We start from the raw sequence: 19,524 nt of genomic DNA on the forward strand, positions 1-19,524 counted from the left end.
AGTACTTGCAGGAAACTGGCTCTCATGGTCCAGGAATTAAAGTCCAGAAAAACAGTATATACACTTGTTATAAACATGTTCAGACTTTCTCACCACCTCAATCAGCTGTTTTATCAAAACAATACATTTTACTTCCAACAGCAAGGTAAAACTTCACGTTCTTCCATGTTAACGACGCCCACCTCAAATGTCCGACCAATCACACGATACTTCCCGGAGCCCTACAAGAAAAAGCCCGTCTGATGTGTTGAGAACTGTCTTCAAACGCGTCTGCGATAAACAAAATTCAATTCAATTCAATTCAATTCAACTTTATTTATATAGCATCAAATCACGGCAATGCCATCTCAAGACGCTTTACAGACAGAAAAAAAAAAACATAATGAAAGCCAATTCATAATAGCCTAAATAAGGAAACCAACAGATTGAGTTGGAGGCTCCAACTCAATCCCTCATCCTGAGCAAGCACACTGGCGACAGTGGGAGGGAAAAAACTCCCTTTTAACAGGAAGGAAACCTCCGGCAGAACCCGGCTCAAGGACAGGCAGCCAAAACAACGTCATTTTTTTTCTCGGGGCTTCGAGAACAAGAACAAAGTTCTGGCTTCTCATGGAGGACTTGGCAGGCTCAGAGATAGAGGAAGGTGTGGCCGGTTACAGCAGGGCCATTCAACTCGGTCCTCGAAATCCCTGCACGTTTTCAGTTGTATCCATGCTTGAGCATACCTGACCCAAATAAATGGATCCAACAGCCTATGACAGTTTGCATGACGACTCTTTAATTTGAGTCAGGTGAGTTGCAGAGATATGCTGAAAACCTGCAGGGCTACGGCCCCCGTAGGACCGAGGTGAAAAGCGCTGGTCTACAGGCAGCAAAAGCTTTTGGCTTTTTGCTGCATTGCATTGGCGACTGGTCAGAAATAAGTTGACTCTATCGTAATGATTGTAGCCTGGATGGTATACATCACTCCCATCTGAAGAACCTGAGCTTTCCAACGAATCGATGGAATAAGATTCCACATGTTTAGTTATCTTATCTATCTTTCCTTGACTCTTCTTCTGTCTATGCTTTGTTACTCAGACACACAAGGTGTGTTTGGGAGGAAGTCGGTGATGTTATTGTCGATGGCGACTGTTCCAGACCCCCTCCACCCTCCTCAGCCCCATTCCTCTGTACTCCTGATGGCCAGTGGATGGAATGTAGTGTGACCCAGTTATTTTTAGACGAGGCCACTTGAAATACTCCAGCCGAGACTTCATTGAGGATAAACAGAAGCTGCTGTCAAGCTGTGTGGCCTGTTAAACCTGCGTTTGCTCTGTCTCCCTGCTGGAAGAGATCTATCCGAGCTGAGTTTTGCTTTCTGCCTGCACACCAACCCCCTCACCTGTGACCAACTTCAGTGGTACTGTTGAGTTTTCTGAAGGTTCCTCGAAGCAGAGATGTCTCCTGAAGATCGTGGGGCAGGATTGAGGTACGGCTGTGTGTCCTGAAGAGGAAATCAGAAAAGCGTTTTTAGATTAGATTAGATTCAACTTTATTGTCATTACACATGTACAAGTACAATGCAACGAAACACAGTTGGCATCTAACCAGAGTGCAATAAGCAACAAGTGCAAAGTATATGTTATCTGCAGTATGTACAGGTATTTTATTGTGGCCTAAAGTGATTGTCACAGTATACTGATTTGAGTACTATGAGCATAAATACAGATGGGTATGGGCTTTAAATATACATCCAATGTTGGCAGAAGCTATTAACACAATTACAGATGGTATGTACAGGTCTTATACCTTAACACTAGTGGACTTGGATATTAAATAGTATAAATAATAATAATGAGCAACATGCTAACCATCATTACTATCTTTTTTTTACTATCTTTACTCATATTGTTTATATATTTGTTTTTATTTGTCTGTCATCAGATGTTTTTGGGGTATTTGGATGCGAGTTTAAAAGTGTTGCTTGAAAAAGACACTGATAACCTGTGTGTGTTGTTTGTGTTCTGATTGGGAAATGGTTGCTCTAAAGTAAATGGCTCACCCTAACAGAGTTGTTTTTGACCCAATGATCTTCTGATGTGGTGTAAATACATTAAGGAGACAGATTGGGTCTTCAGGTGAAGCAATGGCGTGTTGCGTCATCACTCCACAACTGTTCGTATCGCCACCGTCTTGTCGGACTCGCAGCTTTTGGTTTCGTGTGTTCACCAACGTGACACAACCTCACATTGGTGTAAACCACAGGTTTGGTCCTGATTGGCCAAAACCCTGCAGGTTTTCCATGTACCCCTGCTCCAACACGCCTGACTCAAATGAATCAGTCATTGTGGACAACTTTATAGGCTGTTGGATCCTTTTAATGTAAGCCAGGTGTGTTGGAGCAGGGACCCTCGAGGGCCGACTTTGGACACCCCTGGTGTAAACTGTGAATCCGAACTGCTTCCACACTCTGTTACTGTATACGTTGCCATATGCAGAACATAAACAGGTCTTAGTTGCATCAGAGTCAGCGTTGCAGACGGGTGGGCAAACATATTTACACCTGCCTGCTCCCCAATCACATGCGGAGAGCTGGGATGCTTTTACCACCATTCCTCACATTGTTTGTCTTGCTCTATATTTAAAGCGCTGTCACCGGGCTTGTTAGAGGCTCAGACGTGCCGTCCCTTGTGTTGTTTCAGAGATTACTGATTGGGGAAAAAGCTATATCATGTGTTGCTGCTGCCCTCGGTGCCCTCTTTTAGTCCCCTAAATCATTTCTCTGTTCAGCAGGAGGCGTTTTTCAGCTTGGATAGTTGACAGAAGTTGTTCGCTGTGTTGATCTGTGCTGATCTGGAGAAACGAAACATGATATATTCTCTTCTCAGAACCCAAAGTGTTTATGGTGCACAGACAGCATGTGATAGGAAGACATCAGCATTGGTAGATTCTTCTTAAGATGAGTGAATGATGAAATCCTGTGAAGGCAAATCCATTAAAACTGTGGAGATTCCTGAAAAAAGGTTTTAGTTCTGATAGAAAAACTTTATTTACCTGTAACATCGATGCTTTCTTTTTAATGTTAACGCTGATTAGTGAGGCATTAAAGAACATTTAAAAAAAAAACATTTAGGGGGTTGTTTTCATGTAGGATGCGGATTGAGCAACGTTCAGTCCAATATTTCTGCTTTCTCAACCAAAGAATCGTGTTAAATTCAGTTTGAAAGATAAGTTCGCCATGGAAACCGGAGGATAGACAAGCGGGCTTTGAAACAGGTGCAACAATTAGAGAAGATGCCATCTATATCAGGACTTCTCACTTCAGTCCTATCAGGGCCGCAGTCCTACAGGTTTTTGACCTTCCTCTGCTCCAACTCACCTGAACCAAGTAAAATGGATCCAACAGCCTATGAAGTTCTACACAATGACTTGGAGGTGCACCCCTTCTCCAACACATGTGAAACAAACGGCTGAATTCCGGCATCCACATGTCATTCAGCTGCTCGAAGGCCTGGTAACGAGCCAATCATTTGATTGGCTGATATGGTAACTGTTGACGTTTTTCTGTCTTTTTCAGGCCAAAATGTCAGAGAAACTAGACTTTCTGAGACATTTAGTTTGTATGTTAATGAACTGTCGGCTGTGTTTCATCACCATCAATGAGGTGATGTTGATGGGGATTAAAGTACCGGGGTGAAAGGCAGAAAGGCAGATCGCTATCATTTTTGTCCACTGTTGTCTTGTCTTTGTCCCCCCATGATGGAACATAAGACAGGAAGGGGTTCGTTACTCGTACTGTTAAATTCTTACAGACGGTTCAGGATTCAGTGCTCTTTCTGGACCAGCGTGTTGCCTTCAGGAACATCATCTGATCATCCAAAGCATGAAGCAGTTTCGGTCCAAACTATATACTTCAAAAGTCTCTTGGAGCCTCATTTCTACATAGAACACCTTTACATAATTTATTTAGACTTCAGCACTCAGCATTTGCTCGTTATGCCTCTGTAATTTGACTACATTTTGATTTTTGGGGCTTCTGTCAGTCTGGGAAGCTTCTCATGAGACATTTTAGTCAGTAAATATCCTTTTAATAGCTCTGAAGTGACAACAAATGAGCAAGTTTCATGTTTAATCTTGGTCTTTTCTTCCTCCTTAATAGTGCTTGATGCAGCATAAAGTGACATATTTTCCTCCTCTGGCTTTGGAAGGTTTGTTTGACTAATAGTGTTGTGAAAGCAAACTTGGAGAATGTTGCAAACCTCATCCATGCCAGGACTAGTTTACCAAGCGGTGGGGGGGCTCCCTGACTGGCAGTCCCCTCCTTTCCGCCATCGACCTCTTACTGTTTTAAAATCTTGTTCTTTTCAGGTTGCAGGAGCTTCTGAGCTGCAGCCTGCATGTGAAAAGGATATAAATCAAGCAAGCCTGGCTTTTCTGTTGCAAACTGGCTGTAAAGAAGCGTAAAGGTTATGTTTACAACACCGTTGGGAACATTCATGCAAGTTTGCCGGCTCATTTAACCAAAAGGTTTCGATTTGATGTCATTTTACTGGGATAATTTCTGTGTCAGAGAACCAAACTGGGACCAAGTGGGGTGCAGTCGGATATTCTTCACCTCCGACACAAATAGAAGACTCAACTTTCTTTATATGAAACTCACAAAGCAACAGACCAGGTGGATGTTTATCTAAAGCAGGTTTAGTTAACAGACCTGCAACAAACTAGATGTAATAAAACCTCACAGGGCATCAACTGAGATGTACTGCTTTCCAGGAGGATCTCTGTTTTTCATGGAACAGATAAATACTCACCACGTCCATCCAGCCACACGCGTGTTCATGATTCGTAGTATGTCTGTCACATGATCAGTCCTTCCAGTTCTCAGGAAATCCGGCTCCTGCAGGCGTCTGTGCCTGGAAGTTGAGAGGGGAGCAGCAGGCTGACCTTTGGTCATGTGGGCTATGTGAGACAGGGTTGGGCGTTTGGGTCAGGTGGGTGCACATGAAATACTGTAGCTTCTTCTGGCTTCTGCTGCTCCTTCAAAGCAGTCGATTACGAGGAAGGGTGGGTTACACTATGCGGAGGTAAAAGTAATAGATCCAAGCCTGAAAAGCCTTGTACAGTTTATGGGTCTAAAAAAACCAGCAAATGTCTCTGTTATTACACAGATTGGCAGAAAACTCTCATGTAAAGCTTGGATCGATCAGTGTCTCATGCTGGTAGGTACACATCGGTATAAGGTGTGACGACAATCAATAACGGCAGCTTGTAGTCACTGACTGGTTTCAGCTAACCAAAGCTAAACAAATAGGTGATTTATGGATTCAATTTATTTGATTGGATTGATTGATTTATTCATCCAATCACCTGAGAAGTCGGTTTTGAAAGTAATTTCTCTTTCCAAGTCATTTCTGATGTCAGATTGCCAACTCACCACCTGGTGGTGAGTTGGCTCAGATGGTGGGGGAGGAAGCCGGTCAGAGCTGGCAGGCCCAAACGTGTTGTGAGGGTCTGCTGGGAACGTCTGGCTGAGTCCCCTGTCAGAGCGAGCTTCAACTCCCACCTTCAGCAGAGCTTCAAACATGTCCCGGGTGAGGCGGGGGACATTGAGTCCGAATGGGCTGTGTTCCGTGCCTCTATTGCTGAGGCGGCCAGCCGGAGCTGTGGCTGCAAGGTCGTTGGTGCCTGTCGTGGCGGTAATCCCAGGACTCGTTGGTGGACACCAGCAGTGAGGGATGCTGTCAAGCTGAAGAAGGAGTCCTATCGGGCCTTTTTGGCCTGTGGGACTCTGGAGGCAGCTGATGGGTACCGACGGGCTAAGCGGCATGCGGCTTCGGCCGTTGCCGAGGCAAAAACTCGGGCATGGGAGGAGTTCGGCGAGGCCATGGAGAAAGACTTCCGGACGGCTTCGAGGAGATTCTGGTCCACCATCCGGCGGCTCAGGGGGGGGAAGCAGTGCTCCATCAATACTGTGTACAGTGGAGATGGGGAGCTGCTGACCTCAACTCGGGACGTTGTGGGTCGGTGGAGGGAATACTTCGAAGACCTCCTCAATCCTACCAACACGGCTTCCCATGAGGGAGCAGAGCTGGTGGACTCAGGGGTGGACTCTCCTATCTCTGGGGCTGAAGTCGCTGAGGTGGTCAAAAAGCTCCTTGGCGGCAAGGCCCCGGGGGTGGATGAGATCCGCCCGGAGTTCCTTAAGGCTCTGGATGCTGTGGGGCTGTCCTGGCTGACACGCCTCTGCAGCATCGCGTGGACATCGGGGGCAGTACCGCTGGATTGGCAGACTGGGGTGGTGGTTCCCCTTTTTAAGAAGGGGGACCGGAGGGTGTGTTCCAATTACAGGGGAATCACACTCCTCAGCCTCCCTGGTAAGGTCTATTCAGGGGTCCTGGAGAGGAGGGTCCGCCGGATAGTCGAATCCCGGATTGAGGAGGAGCAGTGTGGTTTTCGTCCTGGTCGCGGAACAGTGGACCAGCTCTATGCCCTCTCTGGGGTCCTGGAGGGGGCATGGGAGTTTGCCCAACCAGTCTACATGTGCTTTGTGGACCTGGAGAAGGCATTCGACCGTGTCCCCCGGGGGCTCCTGTGGGGGGTACTCCGGGAGTATGGGGTACCGGACCCCCTTGTACAGGCTGTCCGGTCCCTGTACGACAGGTGTCAGAGCTTGGTCCGTATTGCCGGTAGTAAGTCGGATTCGTTTCCGGTGAGGGTTGGACTCCGCCAAGGCTGCCCTTTATCACCGATTCTGTTCATAACTTATATGGACAGAATTTCTAGGCGCAGCCGAGGGGTTGAGGGGATCCGACTTGGTGGCCTCAGGATTGGGTCCCTGCTTTTTGCGGATGACGTGGTCCTGTTGGCTTCGTCTGGTCGTGATCTCCAGCTCTCGCTTGAGCGATTCGCGGCCGAGTGTGAAGCGGCTGGGATGAGAATCAGCACCTCAAAATCTGAGACCATGGTCCTCAGCCGGAATAGGGTGGATTGCCCTCTCCGGGTCGGGAGTCAGGTCCTGCCTCAAGTGGAGGAGTTTAAATATCTCGGGGTCTTGTTCACGAGTGAGGGAAGGATGGAGCGTGAGATCGACAGACGGATCGGTGCGGCGTCTGCAGTAATGCGGGCTCTGCGCCGGTCCGTCGTGGTGAAGAAGGAGCTGAGCCAGAAGGCGAAGCTCTCGATTTATCAGTCGATCTACGTTCCTACCCTCACCTATGGTCATGAGCTGTGGGTCGCGACCGAAAGAACCAGATCTCGTATACAGGCGGCTGAAATGAGTTTCCTCCGCAGGGTGGCCGGGCTCTCCCTTAGAGATAGGGTGAGGAGCTCGGTCATCCGGGAGGGGCTCAGAGTAGAGCCGCTGCTCCTTCGCATCGAGAGGAACCAGTTGAGGTGGCTCGGGCATCTGGTCAGGATGCCTCCTGGACGCCTCCCTGGTGAGGTGTTCCAGGCACGTCCCTCGGGGAGGAGACCCCGGGGAAGACCCAGGACACGCTGGAGGGATTACATCTCTCGGCTGGCCTGGGAACGCCTCGGGATCCCCCCCGCAGAGTTGGCAAATGTGGCTGGGGAGAGGGAAGTCTGGGCTTCCCTGCTTAGGCTGCTGCCCCCGCGACCCGACCCCGGATAAGCGGCAGAAGATGGATGGATGGATGGATGGATAGATTGGGTCCAAGCTGTCCCCTGTGTTCAGACATCTATGCTAAATGTATTGAAACAACATGGAACAAGCAGAATGATAATGAAAGAATTAAAGATAACCTCTGTAACTTTCCAACCAGAAAACTCTGCGTTCCAGACTTGTTTGGCGGCACAACGACATCGGTTACGTCCTTTTCTGGAGCTGGAGCTGCACAGCAGCATCCCAACGCTGAAAAACCAAACTTTACAACTTTTACTTCTGCGGCGCTGCATAACATCGCAGCCAAGTTTTGCTTTTTTCACCGCGTCACAGGCTAGCAAACGTATAAACAGATTGGTTTGATCAGAAAAGAAATGCAAGGCATTATCGGAAGAAGAGAAGACAGAAAGAGACAGCAAGAGCGAAGATAAGAGTCAACCTGACAACTGACTTTTACGCTACTGGCAATAAGTTTTGGAACAATTTCCTATTGGATATTATGGAAGGCGAACAGGGAGAGAGCTTCTGAATTTGCATGTATACATACAGTATACACACATATTTTAACCCTTAAAGAAATGAGTTTAACAGTGCACAAGTATCAGTGTGTTAATAGTACATAAAAACGGCACATTGCACAAATGAAAAAAGTTTCAGGCTCACTTAAAACAAACATTTTCAGGATAAAATGAATATTATTTTGTTATGATGCAGCTGTAGATCTAAACCTCTATCAGATCATAGAACAAAATGTGAGCGTTTCCACTCCACAGTTCAGCTCTGACTAAATGAAGCCAAACTAAATGAAGAGGTTTTAGTGCTGTCAGGTGTGTGACAGCACTAAAACCAGCCATTTTGGTCCAGTTTGATCTGTTTTCAAAGTCTCTTGATTGGGGGGACATCAGGTTAAACCCAGAGCAGTGGCGGATTTAAGAGATTTGGGGCCCCAGGCAAAGGCAGGTATGGGGCCCTATGGTAAATATTGCACTTTCTACTCCACTACTGTATATTATTTGTGTTGCTAACAGACAGCCAGTGTAAAAGTCTCTTTGCTGGCTGAGAGGACCGTGTATAATGACAGGGAAGGGTTGCTTCACTTAATGATTATTTTTTGTGACGAGTCATTCTTTAAGTTACAGATCAACTCACTGACCACACACAAATCACATTATAGGTATTAGTGTTCGGCTCTATATACCAGAAGACGGGGCCCCGAGACACACATAATATAATAATCATTCTGCTGACAGTTTAGCGAATGCATTTTAATCAAAAACATATTTTTTGTTAGTAATAAGTCACTAAGTAATAAATAACCATAAGTATATGACAAGTTTTATGGGGCCCTAAAAAACTGGGGCCCTAGGCAACGGCCTAGTTTTGCCTAATGGTAAGTCCGCCCCTGACCCAGGGACACTTACTGATCTAATCTTGTGTACATTACAGCAGAATCTTCCACAACCTTCTCACCATCTACAAATAAATATTATCCTAAAGTTTGTACTATTTGTTGTTGTCGGCCAGCAGCTGGGAACAAACAGGAAGATGCTTAGCCGCTATGGTAACTTGATTTCCATGCTGATCTAGCAGCTGTCCTGGAAACAGCTGTTCACACAGAACATGAAGTTTCCATCCTCAGCTGGATTTAAATTTAGGACATTGTCATTTCATGTGATGAACCCTGTGGAGGCTGTCGCAGCCCACTGTTACACCGACAGACTGAAAATAAAGCCTGATCAAACAGCACAGCTGACAGATTTCTTTTTCTTTTTCTGTGTTTTTTAATGACATTAAGTTGATTTTTATTTTTTTGCTTTTAATCCAAGTTGTTCTTAATTGGTTTGACACCTCCTGCCTTTTTTAAACTTCCAAATAAATAGAAGTTCAATTATAAATCTCTTTTATAACTAAATGAACATACAGTTTATTTAAATAAAAGTCAGAAAGAAAAATATTCCAGGTACAGGTGCATCTTCCAGTGATACTCAGTAACTAAAAGGACATATGAAGGAAGCTGCTTAGCTCTCTGCGTTCCAGCGAGACGGTAAGACGGTAAGTATCTGAGAAAGGAAGCATGACTTAAACTTCACATGCTTATCTATTTTTAGCACATAACCGACACATGAGCCACACCTGCGCCTTTCATAGCTGTTTAATGTGAATCAGGCACGAGGGCTGATGGATGACCTTAAACGGGACATGATGTTTGGGAACCCCCACGCCGGAGGGGAAAGTTTCATACCTCATCAGGTGGCCAGAATTCCCAGCTGTGCTGCAGCATGGAAAACTCTTTCACATCCCATCCCCGTCTCACACCTGTCTGATTTTACAGGCTTTCAGGTCAGACTCGGTACGGCTTCCTTTTATTTGCATCCCTTCTGGAAAAACACCAGAATAGCCGACCAAACGGGCCCATTTTTTGGAATCCCAATCTTACCATTCTGACCTAAAAAGGAGGAGCTGTCTATTGATTGGTCTAAAGAATTGTTACTACCTGTGCAGCTCACCACTAATTATGTTTATTTTATATTATTTTTATTTCTTTTCTCAAACACATATGCAACACAAAACAAGGATGAACATTTGTGTAACATCATACATTGTTTGAGAAGGAAGCCCAAGGCTTATTTAAATACTACTCCTTACTTACAGTCTTTTCACAGTTATATTACTATAAACACAGATTACATACTGAAAGTCATCAGCCAGATGGAAAAATATAAAGCAGCAAAATAAATCATGAATTGTCTTCTTTTTTCTATTTATCCCAAAAACATTTCTTGTACATTTTTTTTAAACTGAATAATGTTTCCACTTATGTTTAAGTCATGTTTATATATACGTTGGATTATTGCCTTGCATTATTTTGTGGTCCAGCAGAGCAGAATAAACGCTGTCGGTAACAGCACAACTCAGGGCTTTGTGCAGCCTTTGCTTGTTAGCAGCATCAGCCGTGCAGGTTTTTTACGCCTCCCATGCAGGCAATCAGCTGTTGTGAAGGTGTGACACACACACATGATGTTGCTGGTTTGAAAAGAGCTCAGTAATAAGGATCCACTCAACAGCACACGTGTGTTTAGCAGCTAGTTAACACAATCATGTGAAATATGCTGGAAACTGCTGCCTCATACATAACAAGGTTTCACTTTTCAACCAGTTGGCATGACATTTCCCTCGTTTTGAAGCTTTAAGTCGCAGCACACTCTTCCATGTCTAACACTGCTGCTGTTCTTGTGTCTCTGCAGTTGGGAGATCATTGATCCAGGTCAGGACAGCCGGTCTGGTACCGGACCTCAACTCAGCGACTCCCTCAAACTCTTCCTCCAGGAGATGTCGGCTTTCAAACAACAAAACCCGGGCAAGGTGTGAGCGAGACCCCAAACATCTCCAGAGTTAGACACTCCATAGAGGCTCCATATTTAGCTTTTTAATAAATCAAGTTTGAGCAAATAAAGTTGTTTATCTTATCGTATAACTGATGCTTTTATTAAATAATGAAGTATCTGGTCAGGAAATATCAATGTTTTCAGATTTTTCTTTTGATTTTTCTGTGTGACATCTTTCAGAGAAAGACTTAGGGAAACACAAACATAATGTTGCACCTGTTCAGACGGGTTTGTCATGAAACAGAGTGAAAAAGAAGTTTAATCTTCAGCATTAAACTGGAAATGACTGTAAAGAGTGACTACTTCAGTGTGTGTTTGTAACTCTGCTTGTTTCTGGGTTTTTCTGCTCTAGTTCTGCCTGCTGGTCTGCAGTTTGTGCACCTTCTTTGCCGTCTTAGGACGCTACATTCCAGGGATCGTTCTCTCATATGTTCTAGGTGAGCCCACCAGCATCACAAGAGTGTTCATACCGCATGATGATCTGTCTACTTTCATGGTGTAATGACACCTATTAGGAGATACCAGAGTGTGCCATCAGTTTGCTCAGTTCACTTAGGCTGTAAGTGACCCATAATATTTTGGATATTTTATATGCAAGGATTAAACAGCATGGTGCATTATAACCACATAATGCACAGCTCCTCGTTGTTTAATCCGCTTCTTCTATGCTCCCACACAGTAAACATTTTATAGCACATTTTTATTTCTTTTTTTCAAAACTTGCTAAATATGCTAAAGTATTGGAACTATTTTATGTTTGGCTCGATGTACTTTTTATGCTGAACAACCGCTGTCAAGCTACAGCTCATTTTTCTCCTTCGCCTGTCAGAAGACCGCTGATCAAAATCAGTTGATTAACAGGTTGCTATGGTGATGCCCATAATGGAGGGATATAATACTGATTTAACTTGCCAAACTATGTATAAACCATGATATAATGAACATATTAGAATATACTGCGATAGACTGGTGAGCTCTCCAGGGTGTACCCTGCCTTTCACCCAAAGACTGCTGGGATAGGCTCCAGCTTCCCGTGACCCTGAACTGGATTAAGCGGTTAAAATAATGAATGAATGAGGATATTACAATACAATACAATACAATATACCGAACTGAAGAAATATGAACAAACCAGCAAAGACTCTTAGAGGTTCTTACAGATGCATCTGGACCTTCGGTTCGACCACTTTGGCCCAAGAACTGGACTGAATAAGTGGGAAAATAAGACCTGTTCCAGCTTTTGCAGATGTGTTAAGGACACACTACACCTCAATTTGCTGAAAATAATCAGTTATAAGAACTGAAACTGAAAATAAGTTAAAAAAAAAAAAAAACAAAACAAAAAAGAAAACTGTCCAAAAAACAATCTTCAGAATAATTATTGCACAAGACCACTAAGAGATGAAACATTTACAGAAATCACAGCTGGATTTTGCTTAATACTGTATTACACTGAAAAGATTTCCTTCTAGTAGCTGGTTTGTGATATCTTTCCTGTATTAATTGTCTCTCCGCTGACGTCTTTCTGTAGTTCTGGGCGTCTTCCTGTGGCCTCTGATCTCATTTCATGACATCGGTTTGTGGCTGGAGCCAGTTCTGCAGAAGCTGGACTTCGGCATCGGAGAGGTTTTTCAGAAAATCAAAGAGAACCATGGTAAGTCTATAATCTGGGACACACATAATGCCCTTTTTATTATTTACCTGTTTACACAAAAGCCATTGATCCATTTCTGACAAGCTGCCTGATGCATAAATTGTCAGGATGGCATGAGGACGAGCTCTTTATGTAAACATGGAGTAAATCTTGTGAATGCAGATTTCTGCAACATGTAGGTATAACAGCACTGCACGATACTGACATGGGATGTTTGTTATTTAGAAGCGGCATCATTCAATCCTCTGTGGTGGTTACAAGAATGGCCACTGCTCAACTCTTTCATTAGATGAGCTGCTTAATTTTGTTAGATAAACAAGCATCTCAATGGGTTTATGGCAAAGAAAAAAGGGACAAAATTATAACTTCAGAGCAACGACTGGGATTTTTATAAAATTTTTGTTGTAAATTTGGTCGCTAACTTGATATTTACGAGTTTGAAATGCCAATGCTTCAGCTGAGACAGTCGATGCAAACGGTATGACTAAGCTTTTCACACAGAAATACACAGAACAACATCTAACTCTGACAATCAGGCCAGAGCTTCTTCCAGTTTGTCTTATTTAATATTCTACCAGAAAACCGAATTAAACTGATCGCAGTTTCCTTCCTTTTAGAGAAGAGACTCATTCAGGCCCAGACAGAGAAAGAGAGCGTAGAGTCGGACCTCTCTTCGATGTTCCCCAAGGTTTGTAAATTCATCATCCTATGATCTAATTATACCTCTGTTGACTGGCAGCGTCCAGTTAAAACTAATCTAACCACTCATGATCTACATAAACATCAACATGTGTGCCAAAGCTTTCAGAGATGTTGCTCCTGAAATCCCTGTTGGTCCAAACACCATAACCTTGTGATCCTTTTCCTTAAATGAAGTCTATGTTAAGCAGAGAGACGAATCCTTTTACTGTCAGGGCTGTGGATGGAGGCAGTGTTTTCACTTGAGACAGAAACAAGGTCCTAAAGATGGATAGTTGTAAAGTAAAGTTTTGTCACCCTCCTTGTCTTTACATGGGAGTTTTAATTCCTCTTTAATTCCAGATAAAAGTTAATTCTGCTATAAACTGATGAAAAACGACCATGTAAACACAGAATTCCTAATGCTAATTTTTATTCGGAATTAAACTTAATTCTGATGCAAGTTTCTGGTTTATTCGCATTTTAATTCCGAACTATTTAATTCCTCTGTCATGTAAACCTTCATTCCGCTCTAAGTTAACTCCGGTCGTTCTGAGCATGCTCGTTACCTTGTCCTGTCCCGATGACGCGCGTTGTTTTACCTCCCGTGTTCGGTGGTCTATCTTTCTTCTCCTTCTCAGTTGCTGCAGAAAGTGAAGTAGTATGCTCACGTTGAGCTGCTACTTCACTTTTATAATAAAAATAGCAGCAAAACTGGTACTTATGTAGTTTTTACAAGTTACGACTGAAAAGACGAGAAGCAGGGAGCCAACTTTGTTTATTTCCGGTATACGTCATACGTCACGTGCACCCTCTGTCCAATCAGAACCCTTCCCAACCCGCCGCTCTAAAGAGGAATAAGTTAGGTGTCATGATGTGAAGAGGTTTGACCCACATGCAAGATCAAGCAATATGGAGAGTAAGAATTAGTTTTATGGGAGAATGAAGGGGGATGGTTCCGGAAGACCCGAAGGCGGGGTTCTCTGCAATGATAGATATGAGCGACGGAATGATGGAATAAATATCTGGGGAAGTGAAGATGTTCCTACTTGTTTGGGAGTTGCAGTGAATTAGGTTGGTGTGATCCGAGAGGACTGGTGTTGGCAGTGGGAGCCAGTGAGGGTCTTTTTGATGGAGGGTGGACAGGCAGCGCCAAGATGATCAGATCCGGAGGATAGCCAGTGAAGAAGTGATTACTGGAGATGATTGACCGCTGGGAGGAAATCAAAGGGAGCTCAGGAGAATCCACAACGTAGTTTCTCTGGGAAAAAACAAGAATTCTTAAAGTTTCTCACAAAAGCTAGAGGACTCAGGAAATCACAGGAGGGCTTAGGTTTTTACCACAAAGGCTCAACGCTCAAGCGACGAAGGACGGGCAGTCAGCTCCAGATATAGTGCTGGATAGTTGATCACTAATTCTCCACAGGCTCCAGCTTCCCCGCCACCCTGAATTGGATTAAGCGGTTTAGAAAATGAATGAATGAATGAAAAGAACACCATGTGACCGTAACCCCTGTGAAATAAAAATGAAAAAATTGTATAGAAAAAGATTAGTGTTTGTATTCATCTAATAAAGTGGCTGCCTTTAATATCCACAGCAGCCCTCTTTACATTTACTTCAAAGACAATGAACGCAATGACAACACTCTTTCTGTTTTTATCCCTCCTATTGATCTGACAACGGGAAGTAAAGGAAGTATGAGGCTGGGAAAAAAGAGAGGAAGAGAGTGAAGAAAGCAAAAAGGAGACAAAGATACAACAGATATGAAGCAACAAGAAAAAACAGAAACACGCTGCTACTCATTCATTCATTCATTCATTCATTCATTCATCATCCTAACCGCTTAGTCCGGTGAAGGGTCGTGGGGAAGCTGGAGCCTATCCCAGCAGTCTTTGGGCGAAAGGCGGGCAGTCCATCGCAGGGCCAAGCTGCTGCTGTTGTAAAGAAACTCAACTAAAAACATCCTACAGCCTTTGCAGGAAAATAAAGCAGACAATCATCAGGAGCACCTACAAAAAATGAAACTGGGAAAAGCATGAGTCATGATTACCACCACACCATAAGGAAGTAAAGATTAAACCTGCAGGACAACACAGTTACGGTGTCGGTATGCACGTTAGTGAATGTGAGTTTGGTCAGGGATGAGTGTGATCATGCGAATGCATGAAGCGGCAAAGATCAGAAGCAGACAAACGTGGCGTCCCAGAGATCTGGGCAGGCTCCTTCCCTATGCTTGGTGTACAGTCTCACAATGCTGGACTTGGGGTGAAACTCTCCTCCCATTATGAGGAACTGGTCTTGGTATTAGTGGATCATTCTCCTCCTTTGGACAAGCTGGGTATCTGATGACTGGTGGTGGAGACATGTTAACTTGGACTTTCTTCTTCGTGTTAGGCCGATTCTTTAGGACCTGCCTTACTCTCTGTGGGAACTTGCTTGTGGCTGACGGTGTTGCAGCCTCTTTGTGGTTTTCATTATCTCAACGTTCAGTTCAGATGTGATCTTTGTCTTAATTACTAAATGATACGAGTAAGTTTATACAAATTTCAGCCATTTAACAATTTAAACACCAATTTGAACTTTAGATACTTCAACCATGTACATCAGTTTTGTAATGATGTCAGCTGAAGCTTCAACAAGCAGATTTCAACCTTCTTCAGCTTTCTTCAGGACATTTCAGTTTATTCCACATAATTCAGCTTGAAGGCATTCCCCCTTCTGTTCTGCAGGCTCCGTCTGACCTCTCCTTGTTTTCCCTCCACCAGCTCGACTCTGCAGTGTGTAAAGAAATGTCTGTGTCGGACACAGAGGCGTCCGACGTGACTTGGACAGACAACGGCACCTTCAACCTTTCGGAGGAACACACGCCTCAGACGGAGAACTCAGAGGGTACGTCTCCCAGCTTTTTATCAAACCAAACTGTTTAAAGCCTCTTTTCCTTACTCTGTGACGTGCCGTGTTACAGATCTTGACAAAGAAGAGGCCTTCACCAGCGGCCTTCCAGAGTTTCCTTCGCTTGATAACGGCGCAACGACCAACGGCGACGATGACGATGATCTCAGCCTCGGCCTTCCCTCACCTCCATTTCAGCCCCAGCAGCCAATCAAATCAAAGCTCACACTTTCCCTTCACACAGACCAGTCCTCTGACAACACGCTGGAGTTGGTCAACCAGATAGCCGGTGATGTCATCACCGCCGCCGTCACAGCCGCCATCGAGGAGAGAATAGAAGCAGCAGTCGGCTTCATGTCTGTGAGCGAAGACCCCGAGCGATCGAGGCTCCAGGAGTCCAGCCGGCTGCTGGAGCTGGCCGAGGACTCGGACAGCGAGGTGGAGGACTTCGAGCTGCTGGACCAGTCAGAGTTAGAGCAACTGGAAGGAGAACTGGGGCTGGGAGAGGAGAAGACAACGTCCAGAGAGGTCGAACGAGCCAAGAGCGACAAGCCAGCCTCTTCTGGGTTCTTCTCCAAACTCCTTCGACGCCACTGATGGATGAAAAGTTCTGCGGGGGAGGATTACGGGTCACAAAGGACACGTAGAGAGGAGACCCGGGAGTTCTGGTCACAGACAGTTTTTGTGTTGTTGTGAGAACGCAACGTTTCCATTTTTCATTGTCATGTAGAAATAACAACATGTTTACTTTCACTAACATGGAGGCTCCGTCACCCCAGTCCCAATCAGCCCGGCTTGATGCTGACATCAGAACCGGCCCGGTCCAAAACCACGTGGCGTCACACTGACTGGTCTCATCGGAAATGACGGCAGTCGGTGTGACATTTCAGCCAGTGGAGAGTAGAACGAGGAATCAAAGATGTGTGTGTGTTCGTGCAACAGCAACACTTCACCGTCAGAAGGTTCGAGAGGATTTTAAACAAAATGTGGGAAAATATTTGGTCCAAAGGCTTCTCAAATTTTCCATATTTAGCTCAGAATGAAAGACAATATTTAGAAGTATCTGTGGTTGTTTTTTAGTCAGGATAAAACACAATGTGGTCTGATCTCAGCATAACAGGACACTGATACTAATGATCATCCGTTGCCACGGTTACAGACGACCTAAACCAGAGAGGTAATGTTTAACTAGTGAGGATTATTTCAAAGATTTATAAACATCACATAAACACTTTATCAGTAAATGAAATTGTTACTTTAGAAGATGTGCTGATGTGGTTTCATGCATATTTTACCCTTAAAATTAGTTCTGAACTGTTTTGAAAATAATAAATGATCAATTATGAACAAATTAGCATCAAATAACAATGAAAACTGTTGTAAAACAAGAAACAAATATGCTAGACTTCAATAAATCAGCTGGGGTGCTGACACAGACATGGAAATGTGGGAGACTAAAACGTCGCAGTTTACTAAGTTTAATGTAGATTTTTTTATCCAGTTTGTCCAGACTGGAACTTTTTGGAAGGAAACTCTGAAGAAGAGAAGAGATTGAGCAACAAAACGTGATGTTGTATGTTCATTTCTGCTTACAACTAAATTAGGATTGTGATTCATCTAATAACCTTGTCTCGTTTTATTGTTTAATCAGTCATCAATCAGTCTTCCATCTGACATTATTCCATCCATCTATAACAAGCAAACTTCCACAGACATGATTTCATGACAATCACACTGCAATGAGAACTCCAATACACTCAAAATGCTCTTTATGCCTGGATGCTTCAAGTTAAAGATTTAAAGGAAGGAAAGGTTTTATTTTTATTTGCTATAATTAATTTTATATGTACTAGTTTTAGTCCTGAAACACTGATTTTTATGTGATGAAAACGTGCAGCAGGTCTCAGAATGATGTGCATGGAAATCTGACTGAGACATAAATTCATTCAGACGTCCAGTTTGGTTTACTGACAGTGTTTCCAGTCTGGATGTGTTGTGGGTCATGGCAGGTCTCAGATGGGTCACAATTCAGCAACGACAGAAATCACATGTTGCTTTTTCGTCATTATTAAACTTTATTTCAGCTCTTCAGAGGAGGACATGACAGAAAAGCTTTTAGAAACCAAACTGCAGCGTTTGGATGAGTTTGGTTTCCATCTGAAAGTTTCCCTATAAAACTGTTGTACAGTTACCTGCATCTTTTTTCTGATTTTTTTCTAAATTTTCATTAGTTTAGATTTAATTAAGTGATGAAAATCCAGTAAAAAAGCTGCTGAACACCTTCTGACCACCAGAGGACAGAAAGATCCTGAAGTAGCTCAGCGCGGTGAGCATCTCATCATGTCCATGATAATCAGACAGTTGGAGCAACACCGGCCTCCTCTTAGAGGCTTTAGCTCCATGTGTTGGTTTCAGCTGCAGGTTTCCAGTTCGGCTGCATCCTGATCAGATGTCAGAGGATGGAGGAAACTCTGAGTCACCAGAAAAAAATGGATTTATCAGGAGACATTCAGCATCAGAACCAGATCTGATCTGTCTCCAGCTGAGACACAGTCCAGTCCAGCTCCATCATGATCCAGACTAACCCATTAAGACCTTGGCTCCTGCTCCTCCTCTCTCAGGATGAGGCAAATTAGACCCACATTAATGCAGAATGATGTCTAAATGCGGTGGAAGTCACATCATTCCAGATCAATGTACCGATGTAGGGACGTCTGATGAGTCCAGCATCAGTTGTGGATCCACCGAGTGAACATAAAAGCTTTTGCTCAAACTTCCCTTCATATGAACACACGTTGTTTTTAACATAAAGACACACAGCAGTGTGATTTTATCTTGTAATGCCTTGTGTCTTGTTAAGATGAAACATGTTTGGCAGTGCCTAAGAGGACTTTGTAGCACCTGCAATTAAATATATGTGATTGTGGGGCAAAAGTAGAACATTTTAAAGTGTAATTTGATGTTATTCAACTCAATAAAATTAATAAAATGTTGTAAAGCAAGTTTACAGGATGGTTTATTTGAGCCCACAGCGATGAGATGATGTTCTGTACAACACTGAGACCAGACATGATGACTCAGATGGACGGAAGAAAATATCTGGTCTCTGGAATTTTCTATCTTACAGTTTCTTGTCTTGGACTAAGATGTTTTGGACACTTGATCAAACCTTTCTATGAGGTGGTTTTGGTGACAGCAGTCTGACTGCAATATTTGCACCTTTTTATCTGAGAATTTCAGGCTTCAGTCCTGAATATTCCTGTCTAAATTCACATTTAAAATAAAGGAGAGACTGTCTACGTCGCTAATG

At 43.8% G+C, this 19,524-nt stretch overlaps 1 protein-coding gene across 1 annotated transcript; it reads left to right on the plus strand.

The window, feature by feature from the left end:
• Positions 1-1,303: 1,303 nt before the first annotated feature.
• retreg1 (reticulophagy regulator 1) lies at positions 1,304-19,139 on the plus strand. The gene is made up of 7 exons (XM_079243397.1): positions 1,304-1,471; positions 10,849-10,966; positions 11,342-11,426; positions 12,521-12,643; positions 13,261-13,331; positions 16,088-16,211; positions 16,288-19,139. Exons 1-7 carry the CDS (start codon positions 1,440-1,442, stop codon positions 16,809-16,811), a joined length of 1,077 nt encoding a protein of 358 aa, XP_079099523.1. The 5' UTR covers positions 1,304-1,439; the 3' UTR covers positions 16,812-19,139.
• The last annotated feature ends 385 nt before the right edge of the window (positions 19,140-19,524 follow it).

The sequence above is a fragment of the Telmatherina bonti genome (genome assembly GCF_933228915.1).
Source record: "Telmatherina bonti genome assembly, chromosome: 7".
Taxonomy (NCBI): domain Eukaryota; kingdom Metazoa; phylum Chordata; class Actinopteri; order Atheriniformes; family Telmatherinidae; genus Telmatherina; species Telmatherina bonti.

Coding starts and splice junctions, on each gene's coding strand:
- retreg1 (XM_079243397.1), top strand. CDS start 1,440: ATGTCTCCTGAAGATCGTGGGGCAGGATTGAG. Junction 13,332..16,087: donor TCTCTTCGATGTTCCCCAAG/GTTTGTAAATTC, acceptor TCCCTCCACCAG/CTCGACTCTGCAGTGTGTAA. Junction 16,212..16,287: donor TCAGACGGAGAACTCAGAGG/GTACGTCTCCCA, acceptor GCCGTGTTACAG/ATCTTGACAAAGAAGAGGCC.